We start from the raw sequence: 17,235 nt of genomic DNA, 5'->3' as shown, positions 1-17,235 counted from the left end.
TGCAGGTATTTTGTGTGAATAAAATATAGAGGAAAAAAGGGTTTTATTGCAGAATAAGGACAGTGCTAGTGTCGGAATTTTCTGGGCAATTTATATAAAATGCTGGAAGGCATTGAAATGTTGAGCCTTTGCAAATTAGATTAGACAATGATTGACGAATGTGATAAAAATATCGCGGTGTGACACAATGAGGAAGCTCCCTTTGTTATATACTGGGGGGGGAGTATATAATATGTACGTGCATTTAAACTTGTGCATAGTAGATTGATTGAGATTGTCGGACTGACTTCCTCATCTTGGTTATTATTGTCACAACTTTTCGGCCGTTTTGCCCTCCGGCCTTCGTCAGGTGTTTTGTATCGAACTGGGGAACCGTTTGTTAGGAGTCTCGAACCCAACCCTTTATTATTATTATGGGGGTACCGTGTTCGGACTCTAGCTAGGCTTTGGGACATAGTTGCTGATTCTCTGTTCTTTGTGCATAGTAATATAAAATGTTCTTCCAATAAATGTGTGCGCGTGTATATACTAATTTAGTTTTTCTATTGTTTATTGAATTGATGCATGTACAACAGCATTGATATATTAACAGATGCAGTTTAACAACGGACATGTAACATTTACAACAGAAAGGGACAAATAACAGTCTCTGGGGTTTTAATATCGGGCCAATCAGAGAAACATACCTGGTCCGTCTTTGATCTTGTTTGACGGATCCTCGGAAAACCTGCAAAGACGATTCATCCCAATGAATCAACAAATCTCAGGTTGCCTTTTCAGCAACTTTATTTACTGATGTTTCTTCATTGGAAGCTGCAATACTCATCCTAAATTAACGCATTTTAATCCCTTCTATTGAGAGCCATCACTGTCCGTGGCCTATCTTATTCCCTCTCTTGATTCTAACTGCGTCTGCTCTCACTCCCAATTCTTGACTGATCAAATGATACATGTCTTTTCAAGCTCTACATAAAGTCCATGTCACTTTAAGTGACTTCTATGTAATGTTATAGCAGCCTCTGGAGGTCAACCTATTTTAAAATTATTGTTTGTGTTCTAACATTCTTTTCTATTAAAACATCTTAACATAAATGACTTTATCTGTAAATATGTGTTTTTACAAATATTATAACGATCATAATAATCATTGACTAGCACATCTTTCAGCATTGATTAAGAGAGGATGTCATCTAAGTTTGCAATTATCTGCGTGGAGAATACAATGTGAACTGTCTCGAGATGTATTCTTTGAAACAGCATTAGGCACCGTCGAAACGGAAAGAGATAGTAAGTATTTTTTTAACGGGTCTTTCTTTAAAAATCTACTAAAAATCAAGTAATTACCCAATTGACATGAAATTTTCACCAATTATTAAGTTAAAATGATTTTATAACGATGGACTTTTTTCAAATTCGATATTTTATATATATTTTTGCCTACAATCCAACTGTCTTATTTGTGGTTACAAATATGCTTTTAATATAATCAGCCGAAACTGAATAAAAAATTCAAAAAAATGCCACATGGTGAACGTGAACTTGCAAAAGTTAAGTTCGTAAACAAACACGTTATTGATCGGACAACAACGACACATGTTATCACATTGCAAATTTAGCTTTTTAAAATGTAACAATGAATCAACCGTTCGCATGTGCATGATTTACCAATATCTAACACATTTTTGGGGAGCTGGAGCTTCTGCATTAACAAACCTTGTAGCAAACTTGTTCTGTTGTACTCATGGGGGAGATATGCAGATACAGGCAGAGGCAGGTATTTCAAAATGTCAGCGCATATCAGCTTGGGTCAGATTAACAGTTGTTTATGTAACTGAGTGCATAGTGGCTGCTGCCATCAGAAATTTTAACAATGATATTATTCATTAAACTTACCTTACAGTGAGTTTTTGTTTTTCTTGATTTAAATTTTAATTTTTTTTGAAGATTCATAAAAATTATCCAATAATTATTCATTGTATTTTCTTTGTAACAACAAAAACAATATCATTAAAAACAAATAAAAACAATAAAAGTAAATAAAATGATTTTATCATTATTTCTGACACATTTAAATTTCCAAATTTCTCATTTAAATTTTACTCCAAATAAGTGTCTTCTAAAGTGTATGACCATATTTTTACTTTAAATTTCCCACGCAAGACTAGAGCTTAAAACACGTGGAACAAACGGAATAAGATGTACATCTCTCTTCTCTTCTATTCTGAGGCATTACAGCCTCCTGAAAACCAAAATGAAGGAAAAAAAAACAACTACATACCGGACTTTCTACCCCGATGAAACTATTTATAGCGAAATATGTCGGACTTACAACAACAATAAAAGTAAATAAAATGATTTTATAATTATTTTTGACACTTTCAAGTTTTCAAATTTGTCGTTTAAATTTTATAAAAAGAATCTCGATTTCATTTTTTCAATTAATTTTTCATTGAATTAGTTTTGTAATAACAGAAATTATATTCTTTTTCATAGAAAAATTTGGCCAACGTTTTCATGAAAAAAATCATGAAACTTTCATTTAACACCTTGCCCAGAAAATTATTTACAGCCCTTATTCTGTATAAGTGCCTTTGGTTTTTTAAAATGTATGCATGTTCTCTCTCTCTTTCCCCATCTTTCTTTCGTTCTTCTCTTTCTTATCACCCTCTTTCCATCTCTTTTAAAGAGAGAAGAATTATATTGAACAGTTGAAACTTGCATGCCAGTCAACAACAGACGTGGGCCAACAATCACCGAATTTAAAATGCTCCTTAGCAATTGATAATAAAATAATTTTATTTTCATAAAAAAATGTGTTTGTTCACTTATTTTGGTACAACAGTTTTCAACAATGACGATAAAACCAAGCTGATAATGACGTCAAGAAGAGACCCATCAGCAGATGAAGCTGAAATCAAATCAACCCTACTGACCACAAGTCAGCTCTAGTGATTCATCTTTGATGTTTGTATCGTTTATTTTCTCCGGGTAGCTGGTTGCCGTTCTCAAGATGTAACAACAGTTTCAAGAGGTATCCTCATGACAGAGACAAATCAAGTAACTCTCCCTGGCAAACACAAAACAAACCAAGTACCCCCGACCCCGCCCTGCAAATTATTGTACCTATTTACTATGCCTCCCCACGGGACAGAGTTAGACACCAGGGTCGTTTTTTAATGTGGAGAAAAGGTACAAAAATAAAAATTGTCTCAGTCGTGAAGGATTTCTTCTCCACTGAAAGAGAACAAGAAATGGAAGTGTAGCATCTGAAGAACAGATGGTATTTATTTGCTCCCCCACCGAGCAAATTAGGCACAAGGCCGATTTTTAATGTGAGGAGTGAAGGGAAAATGGGGACCAACTCCCCGGGGAGTAGGGGAGCTGGATAGTGACAATTGGTATGAAGGGTTGCCCCTACATTGACCAAGGTCTTATATGTGGAGTCGCCCCCACATATGGTCTTTGCTTGCAGTATCTGTCGGAACAGATGGTGTTTATTTGCTCCCCCACTGAGCAAATTAGGCACAAGGCCGTTTTTAATGTGAGGTAAAAACCAGCTCCCCTAAAAGAAAGGGGGCACTCTGGTTACCAAAAATAATAATTGTCCCAGTATAGAGGGTTTCCCCTCCATTGACTGGTACAAATTATCTTAAGTGCAGCATCTGTCGGAACAGATGGTGTTTATTTGCTCCCCCACTGAGCAAATTAGGCACAAGGCCGTTTTTAATGTGAGGTAAAAACCAGCTCCCCAAAAAGGGGGCACTCTGGTTATCAAAAATAATAATTGTCCCAGTATAGAGGGTTTCCCCTCCATTGACTGGTACAAATTATCTTAAGTGCAGCATCTGTCGGAACAGATGGTATTTATTTGCTCCCCCACTGAGCAAATTAGGCACAAGGCCGTTTTTAATGTGAGGTAAAAACCAGCTCCCCTAAAAGGGGTCACTCTGGTTACCAAAAATAATAATTGTCCCAGTATAGAAGGTTTCCCCTCCATTGACTGGTACAAATTATCTTAAGTGCAGCATCTGCCGGAACAGATACTACACTTTGATCTTGACCAATTGTAGCATGACAGAAAATTCAAGAAAAATTAAATTGAATAATTTTTTGAAAACTGGTTAAAGTCAAGAAACTTTTGTAGAGTTAGTGCAGATGCTACATTTTCCAGAATAATTGCAAGCTTATAGACGAAACAAATATTTATCTAACCTTAAATCCTGAGAGAGTGTGAGAGGAGGAGAAATCCTTCACAACTGAAACAATTTTTAATTTTTGTTTCTTTCTCCACATTAAAAAACGACTCTGGTGTCTAACTCTGTCTTGTGGGGAGGCAAAGTAAATAGGAAGCTTAAATCCTAAAAATATTTAAAAAATCATACAAAAATAACTTAAGAAAACATTTGTTTACTGTCATTGGTTTATTATAAAAAAAATATCTTGGTTTGAATAAAAAAAGTCATTAAAAAATCATAAAAAAGAGGAAGAAAAATCATAAATAAAAAAAAACAACTTTATTTAAATAGCAGTTGTTTGTTATCAAAATAAATATTTATTCATGAAACTTGCCTTACAATGAGTATTTTTTTTTTCTTGATTTAAATTTTAATTTTTGTAAAGATTCATGAAAATTATCCAATAATTATTCACTGTATTTTTTTTAACAACAAAAAGAATATCGTTTTCATTTTTTCAATTAATTCTTTATTGAATTAATTTTGTAATAACAGAAATAATATTCTTTTTCATAGAAAAATTCAGCCAACATTTGCACAAGAAAAGAAAATCATGAAACTTTCATTTAAAACCTTCATATAAACTGCCCGGAAAATTCTGGTGATATTACAGCCCTTATTCTGCATAAGTACTAACAAAAAAAAAAAGCTTTAGAGCAACAAACGTTGATTAACTCGGCTTTCATGCGATGAAAGACTCATATTTTATTTCATTTTAAGTAAATTCTGAAAATAAAAGATACTCCTTGAGTTGCGTAGGAATCACAAGTTTTCGAATATTGTCATCGATGCTCAATTTCATGTGTTTCCGGATGCTGATCCGACACCACCACTTTAGTGAACGTAGTGGAAACAGAAGGGATTTAATGCAGGGGACGACTTGATTGTAGCTGCTGCATTTCTGGATCTAAAAATAAAGAAAAACAAAAAGAAAATGATGAAAAGAATGAAATCCAATTGGATTTAGATTATTTGGGCTACTGTCCTCATATTGGTTGCTATATTAACGTTTCGGTTGATGTAACCTCTGATCTTGGAGACCTTTTAGTTGAACTCTACAATCTGGATGGAATTTCAAAGTGAACTCTTTAATCCATGAGTGTAGATTTTTTTTATTTCACATTAGCCATGACCAAGTAGAAATCTTCATTTATGTTTATTTTCACCTTTTTTTAGAGTGAAGCTTCAATTACCAGAAAATTGTCAGGTTTGTATAAGTAAAAGAGTTATCTGTTCCTGACAACAGAAAGTAACCAGTGGTGATCTCCCCTGATAGCTAACCATACAGCAGAGACATAAGCTGAAAAGATATATTTTCCCACCTTACAAAATTCTTGCTCAGAATTTCCCTTATATTAAAAAAAAAACGTACTTGTACAGTCTAATCAAGACATTAAAAAATGAAAATAAAAAAAAAATTTATATTGTACGTATCCGTTATGGAATGAAGTTCGCAAAAAAAAAAAGAAAATTCACTTAATTTGATCAAGTAGTATTTTTTTTTACAGCGAAAAAGCAATTTGTTATGATACCGAGCAAAAAGTAGCCATGTTTCGATTTTTAGGAAGAAAAGCTATTTTTAACATGGGGAGGGGGGGTTGGCGCTTTAGACCGAGTTATCTCCCCCATGGCATTTTTTAAAAAATCCAAACATGGCTACCTTGAGCGTGTTGTCATAAAAATGTATTTTTCTGCTGTAAAAAAAAAAAAAAAAAAAAAAATACTCGATCAAATTAAGTGAATTTTTTTTTTGGGGGGGGGGGGGACTTTAGTCCAAAATGGATGCGTACAATATAACTTGTTTTTCGATATTTTCATTTTTTAATGCCTTGATTAAACTGTACAAGTACCAAAAAACAATTTTTAAAAAAAATCTGTACAATATACATTCCCATGAAGGAAAGAAAATGTCATATTTAAAAAAATCATACAAAGTTCTTCTTCTTCAGGTATCAGGTAAGTTATTACAGACATCAATAATCATGCCTTTCCAGTCTTCACTGCCTCCAGTCTTTCTGATAGGATCTATAGTCGTGTTTCCAGAGACCTTGTTGAGATTGTCAGTGTTTGTTGTCTTCCTCTGCTTTTTTTCCCCTGTGATTTTTCTGAACATCAAGCTTTTTTCCAAACCATCTGCCGCGGACAATATTGAATAGTATCTACCTTATGCATGACTTCTTTGTTTGTCTTCCTTTCTGCTCATGAGATTCGTAGAATTCTCCTTAAAAAACGTATCTCCACTGCTTCCAAACGACTGTTAATGGCTGAAAGCACCAAACTAAATTATGAATAAGCATCCATTAAACGTCTTACCGATACAAAAGATCAAAATGTAGAATCTGCTTTCAGGCTACACTGCATCTCCATATTATTTTGATTCTTCGTACGACTGTTCTCATCTTGATTGTTATTTTCCCAACGTATCAGCTGATGTAACCTCCAAACTTCTTCAGGTCTATCTTGTTGAACTTGTGAATCTATACTGAATTTCATACAGAACCTTTTATTTAATCTTGCTCTTTTTTCCGGTGATTTTTCCTATCATCAAGCTTTTTTTTCCAAGCCATCCGCCCGCATTAAATGTCTGAAGACCTTCAACTGTCTGGCGTGGACGGTGTTGAGTAGTGATCACTATTCAATAGATCAAGTAGTTTTGTTTGTAACTAAAAAACTTTAACGACTTTAAATTGTTTACAGATGAGTTTCTTTATAAAAATAAAACCTATTAATCAATCTATGTGATTTTTGGAGTACAATCTTTTTGTTCCATAATGGGTATGCATTAGTGATGGGACAGTTCCAAAATTTTTCCTGATTCCGATACAATAACATATTCCGTTTTAAATTCCCAATTCTATTATAATTACCAATCTCGATTATTTTAAAATCATTAAATAATTAGCTATAGAATTGTTTTTCTTAAAATTACCGTAAAAACCCGTGTGATAAAAAAATCCATGTGATAAAAAAACCCGTGTGATAAAAAAATCTGTGTGATATAAAAATCCGTGTGATAAAAAAATCCATGTGATAAAAAAACCCGTGTGATAAAAAAATCCGTGTGATATAAAAATCCGTGTGATATAAAAATCCGTGTGATATAAAAATCCGTGTGATAAAAAAATCCGTGTGATAAAAAAACCCGTGTGATAAAAAAATCTGTGTGATATAAAAATCCGTGTGATATAAAAACCCGTGTGATATAAAAATCCGTGTGGTATAAAAACCCGTGTGGTATAAAAATCTGTGTGATATAAAAATCCGTGTGATATAAAAACCCGTGTGATATAAAAACCCGTGTGATATAAAAACCCGTGTGATATAAAAACCTGTGTGACATAAAACCCGTGTGATATAAAATCCTGTGTGATATAAAAACCCATGTGATATAAAAACCGTGTGATCTAAAAACTGATGTGATATAAAAACATCTGTGATGTAAAAACCCGTGTGATATAAAAACCCATGTAATATAAAAACCCATATGATAAAAGGTATATATTTTTGTGAATATTTTTCACCCTAAAAAAACACTTTTGATCAAACTGAACAAATATTTTCTCTATTGCAGCACTGTTCATTCTGTGTTGATACAACTAATAAAATTTCTCTTGTTATTATCAACTAAATGCTTAAGCAGGAGGTAATGTAGCAGTTATGTGAAGGATCTATTTTGTTGATATGAATGCATGTAAAATTGAAAAAAATATGCTTCATGTTCATGCAAACACAATATAAGATAAAATTTGGTCATGAAATTTCAAGCGGCCTTTTTCTCAATTTTACATGCATAATACTAAGTGGATTTTAAATGAAAATTATTCTTCATATATATTAATATAAAAAAAACAAAAAAGCATTTGCAGTCTATAAAGAATCGTTTCCTGTGTTCTTCTCTGAGCGTGATCTTTGATATTTTTTTTGAATGGTTTTGCTTTGACTGCAATTCATCAACCATAATTACAGCTGTATTTATGCTACGTTAAAAAAAATTATGACATACTGATATATAAAAATATTACAATATATCTTTATTCTCAGTGACGGTTATGGATGGTTGGTTTTTAGAAAGGAGATGCCCACATGAAAATTTGATAGGTTGATTCTTCTCATGTCAATATTATCAACCTATCCTTTTTGCTTTTTAATATACAACTATTTATGACCACCTGAAACTGAAACGCCCTTTTGGGATGGTATTATCACTATTGCCACACCCCAAGAGCGTTCTATTTGGCCATTGTCATTTCACTAACTTGACCTGACTTTAATTACACCTGTGTAATCTTTTGCCGAAAATGACTTTTCAAGCATCATACTTTTAATTTATCTTCTTTTTGACAATCAATCAAGTTTGTTGTTTCTTCATGCTAAGTGCCAATGTCAGATTTATGAGTTTTATTTAAATAACCTTTTGATACATTTGATAATTATTTTATTGTTCTTGCTGGTGCATGCTTTTATCAAAATGATTTCTCGGCACACACATTAAGCAAAAGTATTAAACAAGATGTTAGATTCATAATTTTTATTCAAATGACCTTTTGGTACATTTGATAATTATTAAATATTCACGATAAAATGACATATTCAGAAGTTTTTCTTTTCATATTAATTGGATTTTCTCATTTTGAGTGTTATTTTCACAGTGTTTTGTTCAATGTAACCTCTGACCTTTGTAAAGTGTATTTTGTCAAAATCAGGAACCTTTCTGCTGAACTCAGAAATCTGCACGCATTTTTTAATATAACCTATTATTTAATGCACGGGGATAGCATGCTCTTCTTCTGCCAGCCATGACTAAGTAATTCGCAATTGTATTTTTTGAATGTTGCTTGCACTGAGTGTTGAACCTTCAATGTGCAGAAGTTACAACTGAATTTGACCAAATATTTTATCCATTATGCCACAATAGAAAGATTTCTGAGTTCAACAAGATACACCTGAAGAAGGTCGGAGGTTACGTGGACCGAAATGTTGTGATGCGAATAGTAGTCTGAATAATAATACAGATTTTTCTTTTTAATTTGAAACCAGAATATTTCTTGATTACATGGTGCCTTCAATAAGTTTCCAGATATTTTTCATACGGCCACTTTTATTGATAGTACACACATGAAACTCGAGTCCCCTTCAAAGTAATCTCCTCTGGCTGTAATGCACTTATTGTACGATTCCAATAACTTCTGGAAGGCCCCATGGAAGTCCTCCTGTGTTAGCGTGTCAATGACCCTCGTCACAGCCTCTTTCACCTCCTCAATTGTTTCATAACGACAGCCTCTAAGGTTTGCTTTGAGGTTAGGAAATAACCAAAAGTCACAGGAAGCAAGGTCTAGACTATAGGGATGATGAGGAACTGTCTTGATGCCCATCTTGGTCAAATAGTCTGTGACAAGGATGGAACACCCTGGGACAAACTTTATGCAAATCTTCTGCATCTTCAGCTCCTCACGAATAATTGCATGTACAGTTCCTACACTGACATCAAACTGTGCACTTATTGTCTCTATAAACACACGACAGTCATTATCCATGAAATTCTTGATTTGACCAATCAACTTTGGCGTTCTAACTTCCTTACTCCTTCCACACCTCTTATCATCCCTCACAGACTCCCTGTCTTCCTTGAATCTCTTATGCTACTCAAAAAACTGATGCTCAATTCATGCAAGATGGTCCAAAAGCAGTCTGAAGCATTCCATACGTTTCTGGCATTTTTTTTTCACGTTTAAAACAGAATTTTATTGCATATTGTTCTTCTAAAATGTCCTCATGTCAAGATTGCATTTTTGAAATTCATCAGCTATGACAATCAGATTTTAGAAGGGTGTATTCGAATTTCTGCTGTAACTATTCAATTGAACCTGAAATCATAAAAATTGGTCAGTCATCTCATAAAATGTATAATAATAACATAATGAATTCCTAAGAGTCTACAACATGGGCTTGACAATTACTCCTGATCTTAAATGGAACATGTACATCAAATCTGTTGCGAGGGCCGCTGGAAAAATGGTGGGATCTTTCTATCGATCCAGTAGATATCTCACTGCTGATGCAATTCTCTATCTATATAAGAGCCAGGTACGTCCAAGGATGGAATACTGTTACCACATCTGGGCAGGAGCAGCTATAAAGAACTTGTCCTGCATTAATAGAGTTCAAAATAGACTTTGTAGCCTCATAGGAGATGTCCTTTTCTCTTCGCTGCAACCTCTTTCTCACAGAAGAGATGTTGCGAGTTTGTCTCTGCTTTATTGTTATTTTCATGGAAAGTGTTCGACTGAGCTTCAGTTTATGGTCCCCCCCCTCCACCCCGCCAAACTTTCACAAGAAACACTCGTCTAGCTGAAAACACTATCAATAATTCCCCGTACTCTTTATCTGTGCCTAAACCTAAACGTAGATTCCATGAACAAAGCTTCTTTCTTAGAACCGCACGCCTGTGGAATTGTCTTCCGTTTTCCTGCTTTTCGGCTGACTACAATATGGTTGTCTAATGTAAACAAGTTCTTGATGAGCCGTTCCATATAAGTTAACAAATTTACCGCATTTTTCATTACTAATGATTACTATATTTTCCAATTTCTATTGTACACTCTTTAACCCTTATCCTTGAATGGCCTCTTGGCCTTGATAATGTGGTGATACCTGTGTAAAAAAAAAAAAAAATGTCTGTACAAAAAAGTTTGGAAACTTATTGAAGATACCTTGTATCTCCCTCGATATTATCCTGATAAAATAACAAATAAATAAACGTAATTTTCTTTAGATGTGTCTAAAAATAACGACCACACCAAGCAGTATTTTTTTTTTTTCAAAACACGGAAAGAGGGATACTTACTTGCTGCAGCTTAGTGATTATATCCTCGACTAAACCAGGAGTTCCATGCAAACTTGGTGTAAACCCGGCTGCTAAAAGAAACCGCCATGGACGCAGATCTTTGCTATAAAAGTTAATAACTTCTGGATTTTCCAAAAATAATTTTGAGAGACTCACCGACACGAGTCCGGTCATTTCTTCGGATGTTATTTCCGCACCGTACGATAAAAGAAGTCTGATTTTCTCCAAAGAATTATGAGCAAACGCAAACTTAAGAGGCTTCTGTCTCCCCCAGGTTCCGCCACAATTGACGTTAGCACCAAATTTTAGCAAAAGTTCCACAACATCAGGTTCAACCAGATCGACCATGCAGGCACATCCCAAAGGTGTACGACCGTTATCGTCAGCTAAGTTTACAGACATTCCAGATTCAAGTAAATCTCTGATTATATTGTAATGTGAAAACTGAACTGCAGCTGGTAAGCAGGTTGCTTCCGTGGAAAGACTGGCGTGTTTGCTTAGAAGACATTTGGCAATCTGTACGGCAGGGGCCATTATTGAACCGGAAATGTCTTTGTGGCAATGATAGGAGAACCAATAGTTAGCCTTCTTGCAGGCAATCTTCATTGCCGAATCACCATTTAATGTTCGTACGTGCGGCTTATGATCAGCAGACAGAAGCATACGCACGATTCCAACATTATCATTTTCACACGCAAGAAACAGCGGTGTTTGATTGTGATTATCCTTCGCATTGACATCGGCCCCGTTTGCTAAAAGAGTTTTCAAGATTCCAAAAGTTGACGCAGTTTCTGAGTTGGTTCCACATATGAGATGTAATGGAGTTTTGCCATCTTTGCCGGAGAAGTTGATATCAACACCTGATTTTAGTAAAGTATTCACTGCAGTTTCATCAAGGTCAAGGCAAGCCTGGCATAATGGGCTCCGGCCGACCTTGTTTTCTTCAGTGCTGCTGCAGTTGGCTCCCTCTAGATACATCTCCATATCCATGAAGTTCTCCATTGTAATAAATTCCATGATGTTGACGGCACTGAAAAACTTTCTTCCTTTTCGTCTTTTTAGTTTTAAAGTTGATAACTTGGAAAAAGTCTGGGAGACATTTCTGAAAGAAAAAGACAAAAAGATTTTTATCTTTCTGAACAAAATATTCATGTCATAATCTTTTAAATATATATATATATATATATATATATATATATATATATATATATATATATATATATATATTATAAAGAAGTGAACCATCGCGTAAATTCAATCAACTAAAATAAGATGGAAAACGGGGTGAGGAAAAGAAAAAAAAAAAAAAAAAAAATAATGGGGCAAGTTATATGTACAATTCAATAAAATAAATAAGTCGATTAAAAACCAGATCGTTAAAATACACCCGAAGCGCTTTTCGTTCAGACTAACATTTTCAAGGGTCATAAGTCTGAAAATTATTATTTTTTTTTTTAGAATATTTGGTAGTGGTATGGGGTAAGAGCGGAAAATGTTAGTCTGAACGAAAAGCGCTGCGGGTGTATTTTAACGATCTTGTTTTTAATCGACTTATTTATTTTATTGAATTGTACATATAACTTGCCCCATTATTTTTTTCTTTTTTTTTTTTATTTTCCTCACCTCGTTTTCCATCTTATTTTAGTTGATTGAATTTACGCGATGGTTCACTTCTTTATAATTATTCTAAAATTTTGCCAATCGAATAAAGATATATATATATATATATATATATATATATATAATTTAAAGGAGATTAGAACAATAGTCTAAAGAGCTGAGTGTATTTTAATGTAACAGTGAAATTACTAGTTTAATTAAGATACAGGAAATAGAAAGTGCTCGTTGTAATTTAGATATATAATAAGCTCGATAGTTAAATGTCCTAGAGCTAATTCAATATTAAGTAATGTGATTTATAATTTAAAATTTAAAAAATTTTTAAAATTTAAAAATCAAATTTTAATTAAATTAAAAATCAGTTTCATAAGAAGGAACAACAACAAAATCAATTATCTGTACGATCGTTTCGGAAATCCGTGCTTTTTATTGTGGTATACATGAAGTTATGTAGAACAATTATATATAGTTTTTTGGTAAGCAAGGTCTCCTCATCAGCAAATTTAGGAGGGTTAGGAGACCTTGCTTACCAAAAAACTATATATAATTGTTCTACATAACTTCATGTATACCACAATAAAAAGCACGGATTTCCGAAACGATCGTACAGATAATTGATTTTGTTGTTGTTCCTTCTTATGAAACTGATTTTTAATTTAATTAAAATTTGATTTTTAAATTTTTAAAATTTTTTAAATTTTTAAATTTTAAATTATAAATCACATTACTTAATAAAGATATATATATATATATATTATAAAGCTCACTATGTCTTTGTGTCTGTCTCCATTTTTTTCAAAGTGCATCGCCTTTGAAATGCAAGGTCACAGAGCGGTGCAAGGTGGGATAAATCATTACATTTTTGTGGACCATATTATCTGGGTTTTTAGCTGGTAAAAATAGCTGCTAAGGGGTCAAAATTGAAAAAATTGGAACTTGGCAGGCATAAGTCGATTAAACATGTTATTTGTACCTATGCACAAATATATACATTTATACATTAAAGTTGGTTCCTTTTTAACTATTTCATCTCCATCTTATGATAGCTCAAACGGTAATGACTAAGGCTGGAACTCTATGCGTTTTGGTTTCAATTCTAGCTGATAGCACCGAAGTCATTTTTTTTTTTTTCTTTTGAAATCACTACTATATATTGGGTACAATATAATATATAATAAGTGATAGAGAATTGATTCCATATGTATAAATTAAAATATCGTATTTGAATGTATTTTATGACTGGGCAATGCCGGGCAGCTAGGTAGTTAAATACATATATATATATATATATATATATATATATATATATATATATATATATATATATATATATGAATGGAAATGTATAAAAAAGGATACAAAAAGTATAAAAGCTTATAAATTTTCTTTATTCGTTTTCAATTGGTGACGTGCAGGAATACAAAATAATATTATGAAAAAAAATTAAAAAACTTTTTTACAGGTACATAATTTTCGACCGATCCTTCAGTCTTCATCGGTGTAGTGAAAGTATGAGCATACACGGGGAAAAGAGGAATGGAAAAGGAAGGAAGGAGGAGGAGGTATAGCCAATGAGAAGGTGCCACGTCAATTTTAAATATACACACATATAAGTACGCACATACATACATGCACACAGTACATATACACATATAAATGAAAAACTAAACAGTAAATAAAAATGAAGAAACGCGCCTTTAACTATCCAATCTTTTGAATTCTAACGATATTATTTATTCCAAGAGAGAATAAGAATTCAAAGAATATAAGACGTTATATATATATATATATATAAATAAAAACGAAACGTTGATGAACACGTAACTCGGTTTATTCCTTTTTATTTCTATTTTGTCAGAATACTATTTCCATTATTCTCATATATATATATATATATATATATATATATATATATATATATATATATAACTACTTAATTTACTCACATAAAATTAATATACGAAAGTATAAATTTATGCGCAAACTTTAAGTATTTACTTCAACAGTGCTCAATACGTAGGTAGAGTTAGTTAGTAAGTTATAATCTTAATTATTAATTATATTAATTAATAATTAATTAGTAAGTTCGCCATATGTATTTTATAACTTACTATATATATATATATATATATATATATATATATATATATATATATATATATATATGTATATATATATAAAGCTGAACGTCTGTGTGTGTGTCTGGTCATGAATAGGCTCCTATATGGTTGACTATTAGAGAAAACTGATCACATATAATGATAGAAGATGTATCGAGACACAGGAATTGGTATGTTTGATCTGGCAGAATGACGATTCATTAAAATCATGGTGTCTGTGTACGCGCCTGATCCACAAAGTATGGAAATAAAAAATTAAAAAAAACGTTTACAAGTGTTTTTGATACAGATGTACATAATAATACTTTGATAAGTATGTTTTAACTTAAATAAGGATGGTATAATAAAATTGTGGGGTCTGCGTTCGTGCCTGGCCTCCATAGAATGGAAATAGGCACAAACTTTAATAAAGACTTTTCATATCTATCTGTGTAAGTATACTTTGATAATTATGTTTCAGTTTGAAGAAATATGGTATAATAAAATTATGGGGTGTCTGTTCGCACCTGACCTCCATAGAATGAAAATATGTCACAAAGTTTAACAAGGTTTTTTAATATAGATCCACAGAATATTGTGATAAGTGTTTCAGTGTGAACAGATATGGTATAATAAATTATGGGGTTTATCTATTTTATTTTTACTTTCATCATATTTTGCTTTGGTTCTGATACCTCCAAACTCGAAGCTATCTCTTTACAACCCTTCCTTTCATATCATACTTTCATAAATCAGAGTCCATTTTCTGTAGGCTGTTTTTGAACCCAGTCAATGACAGGTGCTTTTTGCTAGTATATATATATATATATATATATATATATATATATATATATATATATATATATATATATATATATTATTTAAAGAGAAGGACTTTGTAAATTGTTTTTTTGGAGTATTCAGTCGAACAATAAATTTTGATTGTAAAGTTCAACTTAGTTTTAATTTTCTTTCTCTTATAATAAGCTCGACTCTCTATTGCGTATTGAGCTTTTTTATTCGGTTGGGATTAAATTATCTATATATAAATGCTGGTATTTATATTCGTTTGAAGTTTACCATTGCATATATCAGGTAAACACTACATCTGTTTGATTTCATTACTATATATTATTTATATTATTTATATATGTATACATACATTATGTATATATATATATATATATATATATATATATATATATATATATATATATATATATATATATATATAAAAATCCAAATTATACATTAGGTCTGAAGTTGACTTCTTTTTTTTTTCTTAAACGAAAGTGACTTTGTTTGATAAAATTGTGTTTGGCGTACTCGTGAATTATTTTTTCTAAAGAATAAAATTGAATAAAGTTTTTTTCTGTTTTTTTATTTATAACTCATTTTCCCAAACTTACCGCCTCAAAGAGAGAGTTGGCTGCCATTTTAAATTTCCCAATACATTGGTAAACACTGTATGTTTTTCGAGCTGAATAAACATGTTACATTAAATATAAACACTAAAAAATATCCAGTTAGGTAGAAGAGTAACTTGTCCTGCCTTTGATAACATCTATTTGTTATATATTTTTTTTGACAACTTTTCGAATCTATGTGTATAGTAATACAAACCCGTTTTTTTTTATTCAATTGTAAGAATAGGAACAAACCACCCTCCCCTCCCCATGTTAAGAATGGCTTTTTAAATAATAACGCTATTATTTCAGCATGGATCACTATCTGCATGAGTACCGGATTTTTTAAAACGAGGGTCGTAGAAAATCGCATTTTCGCAACGTGTTTGCGTGAAGTTGCTCCTGCTAAAATGAAATTTATGAAATACGGATGAGTCCAAGGGATATAAATAATGTCTCTTTTTTATTGCGTGTGTTAACCAAATTAGTATTTTTTATCCTCCGTATTTAAAAAGGAAACGCACATTCACTTATAAGTTTTTCCCCTAAAACAAAAAATCCGCTTCGTCGATTTTTAAAAAAAATTCTTTTAATGAAATACATGAGTTTTTGATTGATATATTTTAATACTTCTTTATCGACTAAATCTTTTTTTTTTTAAATATCTAAAAAAAGAAAACATTCAATGAAATAGAAATATTTGCCGTCAGCGTCTGGTATTTACTTGACGATGTAAGCATAACATGAGCTTTCATTAAAAAAAAAAAAAAAATCAAAGTGGTTTAAAAAAAAAGAGGTTTTACACTTTGGAATATTATATTTAATTTATTGGAAAGAGTATAAAATTTCACATTGATCTTGAAAATATCGTAAAAATTGAACCAATAGAAAAAATTTTGATAGATTTTTAAAGTTTAAAAATTGGAAAATATTTAACTCGTAAAATTCTATTGATTTTATTACGTAAAAAAATGGCTGCATGAAGGCACGCCGGCATTTTGTAAACACTGTTTTTCAAAAAATAAAAAATA

The 17,235-nt window shown here is 32.1% G+C and overlaps 1 protein-coding gene across 2 annotated transcripts in view; it reads right to left on the bottom strand.

Annotated features, from left to right (window-relative positions):
• Positions 1-4,529: 4,529 nt before the first annotated feature.
• Positions 4,530-17,235, bottom strand: part of LOC145256485 (ankyrin repeat and SOCS box protein 15-like) — a 28,032-nt gene continuing 15,326 nt past the window's right edge. For both annotated transcript variants that reach the window (XM_080115431.1, XM_080115430.1), the window contains exons 2-3: positions 11,080-12,181; positions 4,530-5,142 (exon numbers count right to left, since the gene is read on the bottom strand). In XM_080115431.1, coding sequence (XP_079971557.1) covers positions 4,951-5,142; positions 11,080-12,096 — 1,209 coding nt within the window. In that variant the 5' untranslated portion in view covers positions 12,097-12,181 and the 3' untranslated portion in view covers positions 4,530-4,950. The remainder of the gene's footprint in view (positions 5,143-11,079; positions 12,182-17,235) is intronic.

This window comes from Euprymna scolopes, chromosome 32, assembly GCF_053919585.1.
Source record: "Euprymna scolopes isolate OS-2025 chromosome 32, ASM5391958v1, whole genome shotgun sequence".
Classification (NCBI taxonomy): domain Eukaryota; kingdom Metazoa; phylum Mollusca; class Cephalopoda; order Sepiida; family Sepiolidae; genus Euprymna; species Euprymna scolopes.
The sequence above is the reverse complement of the archived record's forward strand: the minus strand, read 5'-3'. Positions and strand labels throughout refer to the sequence as shown.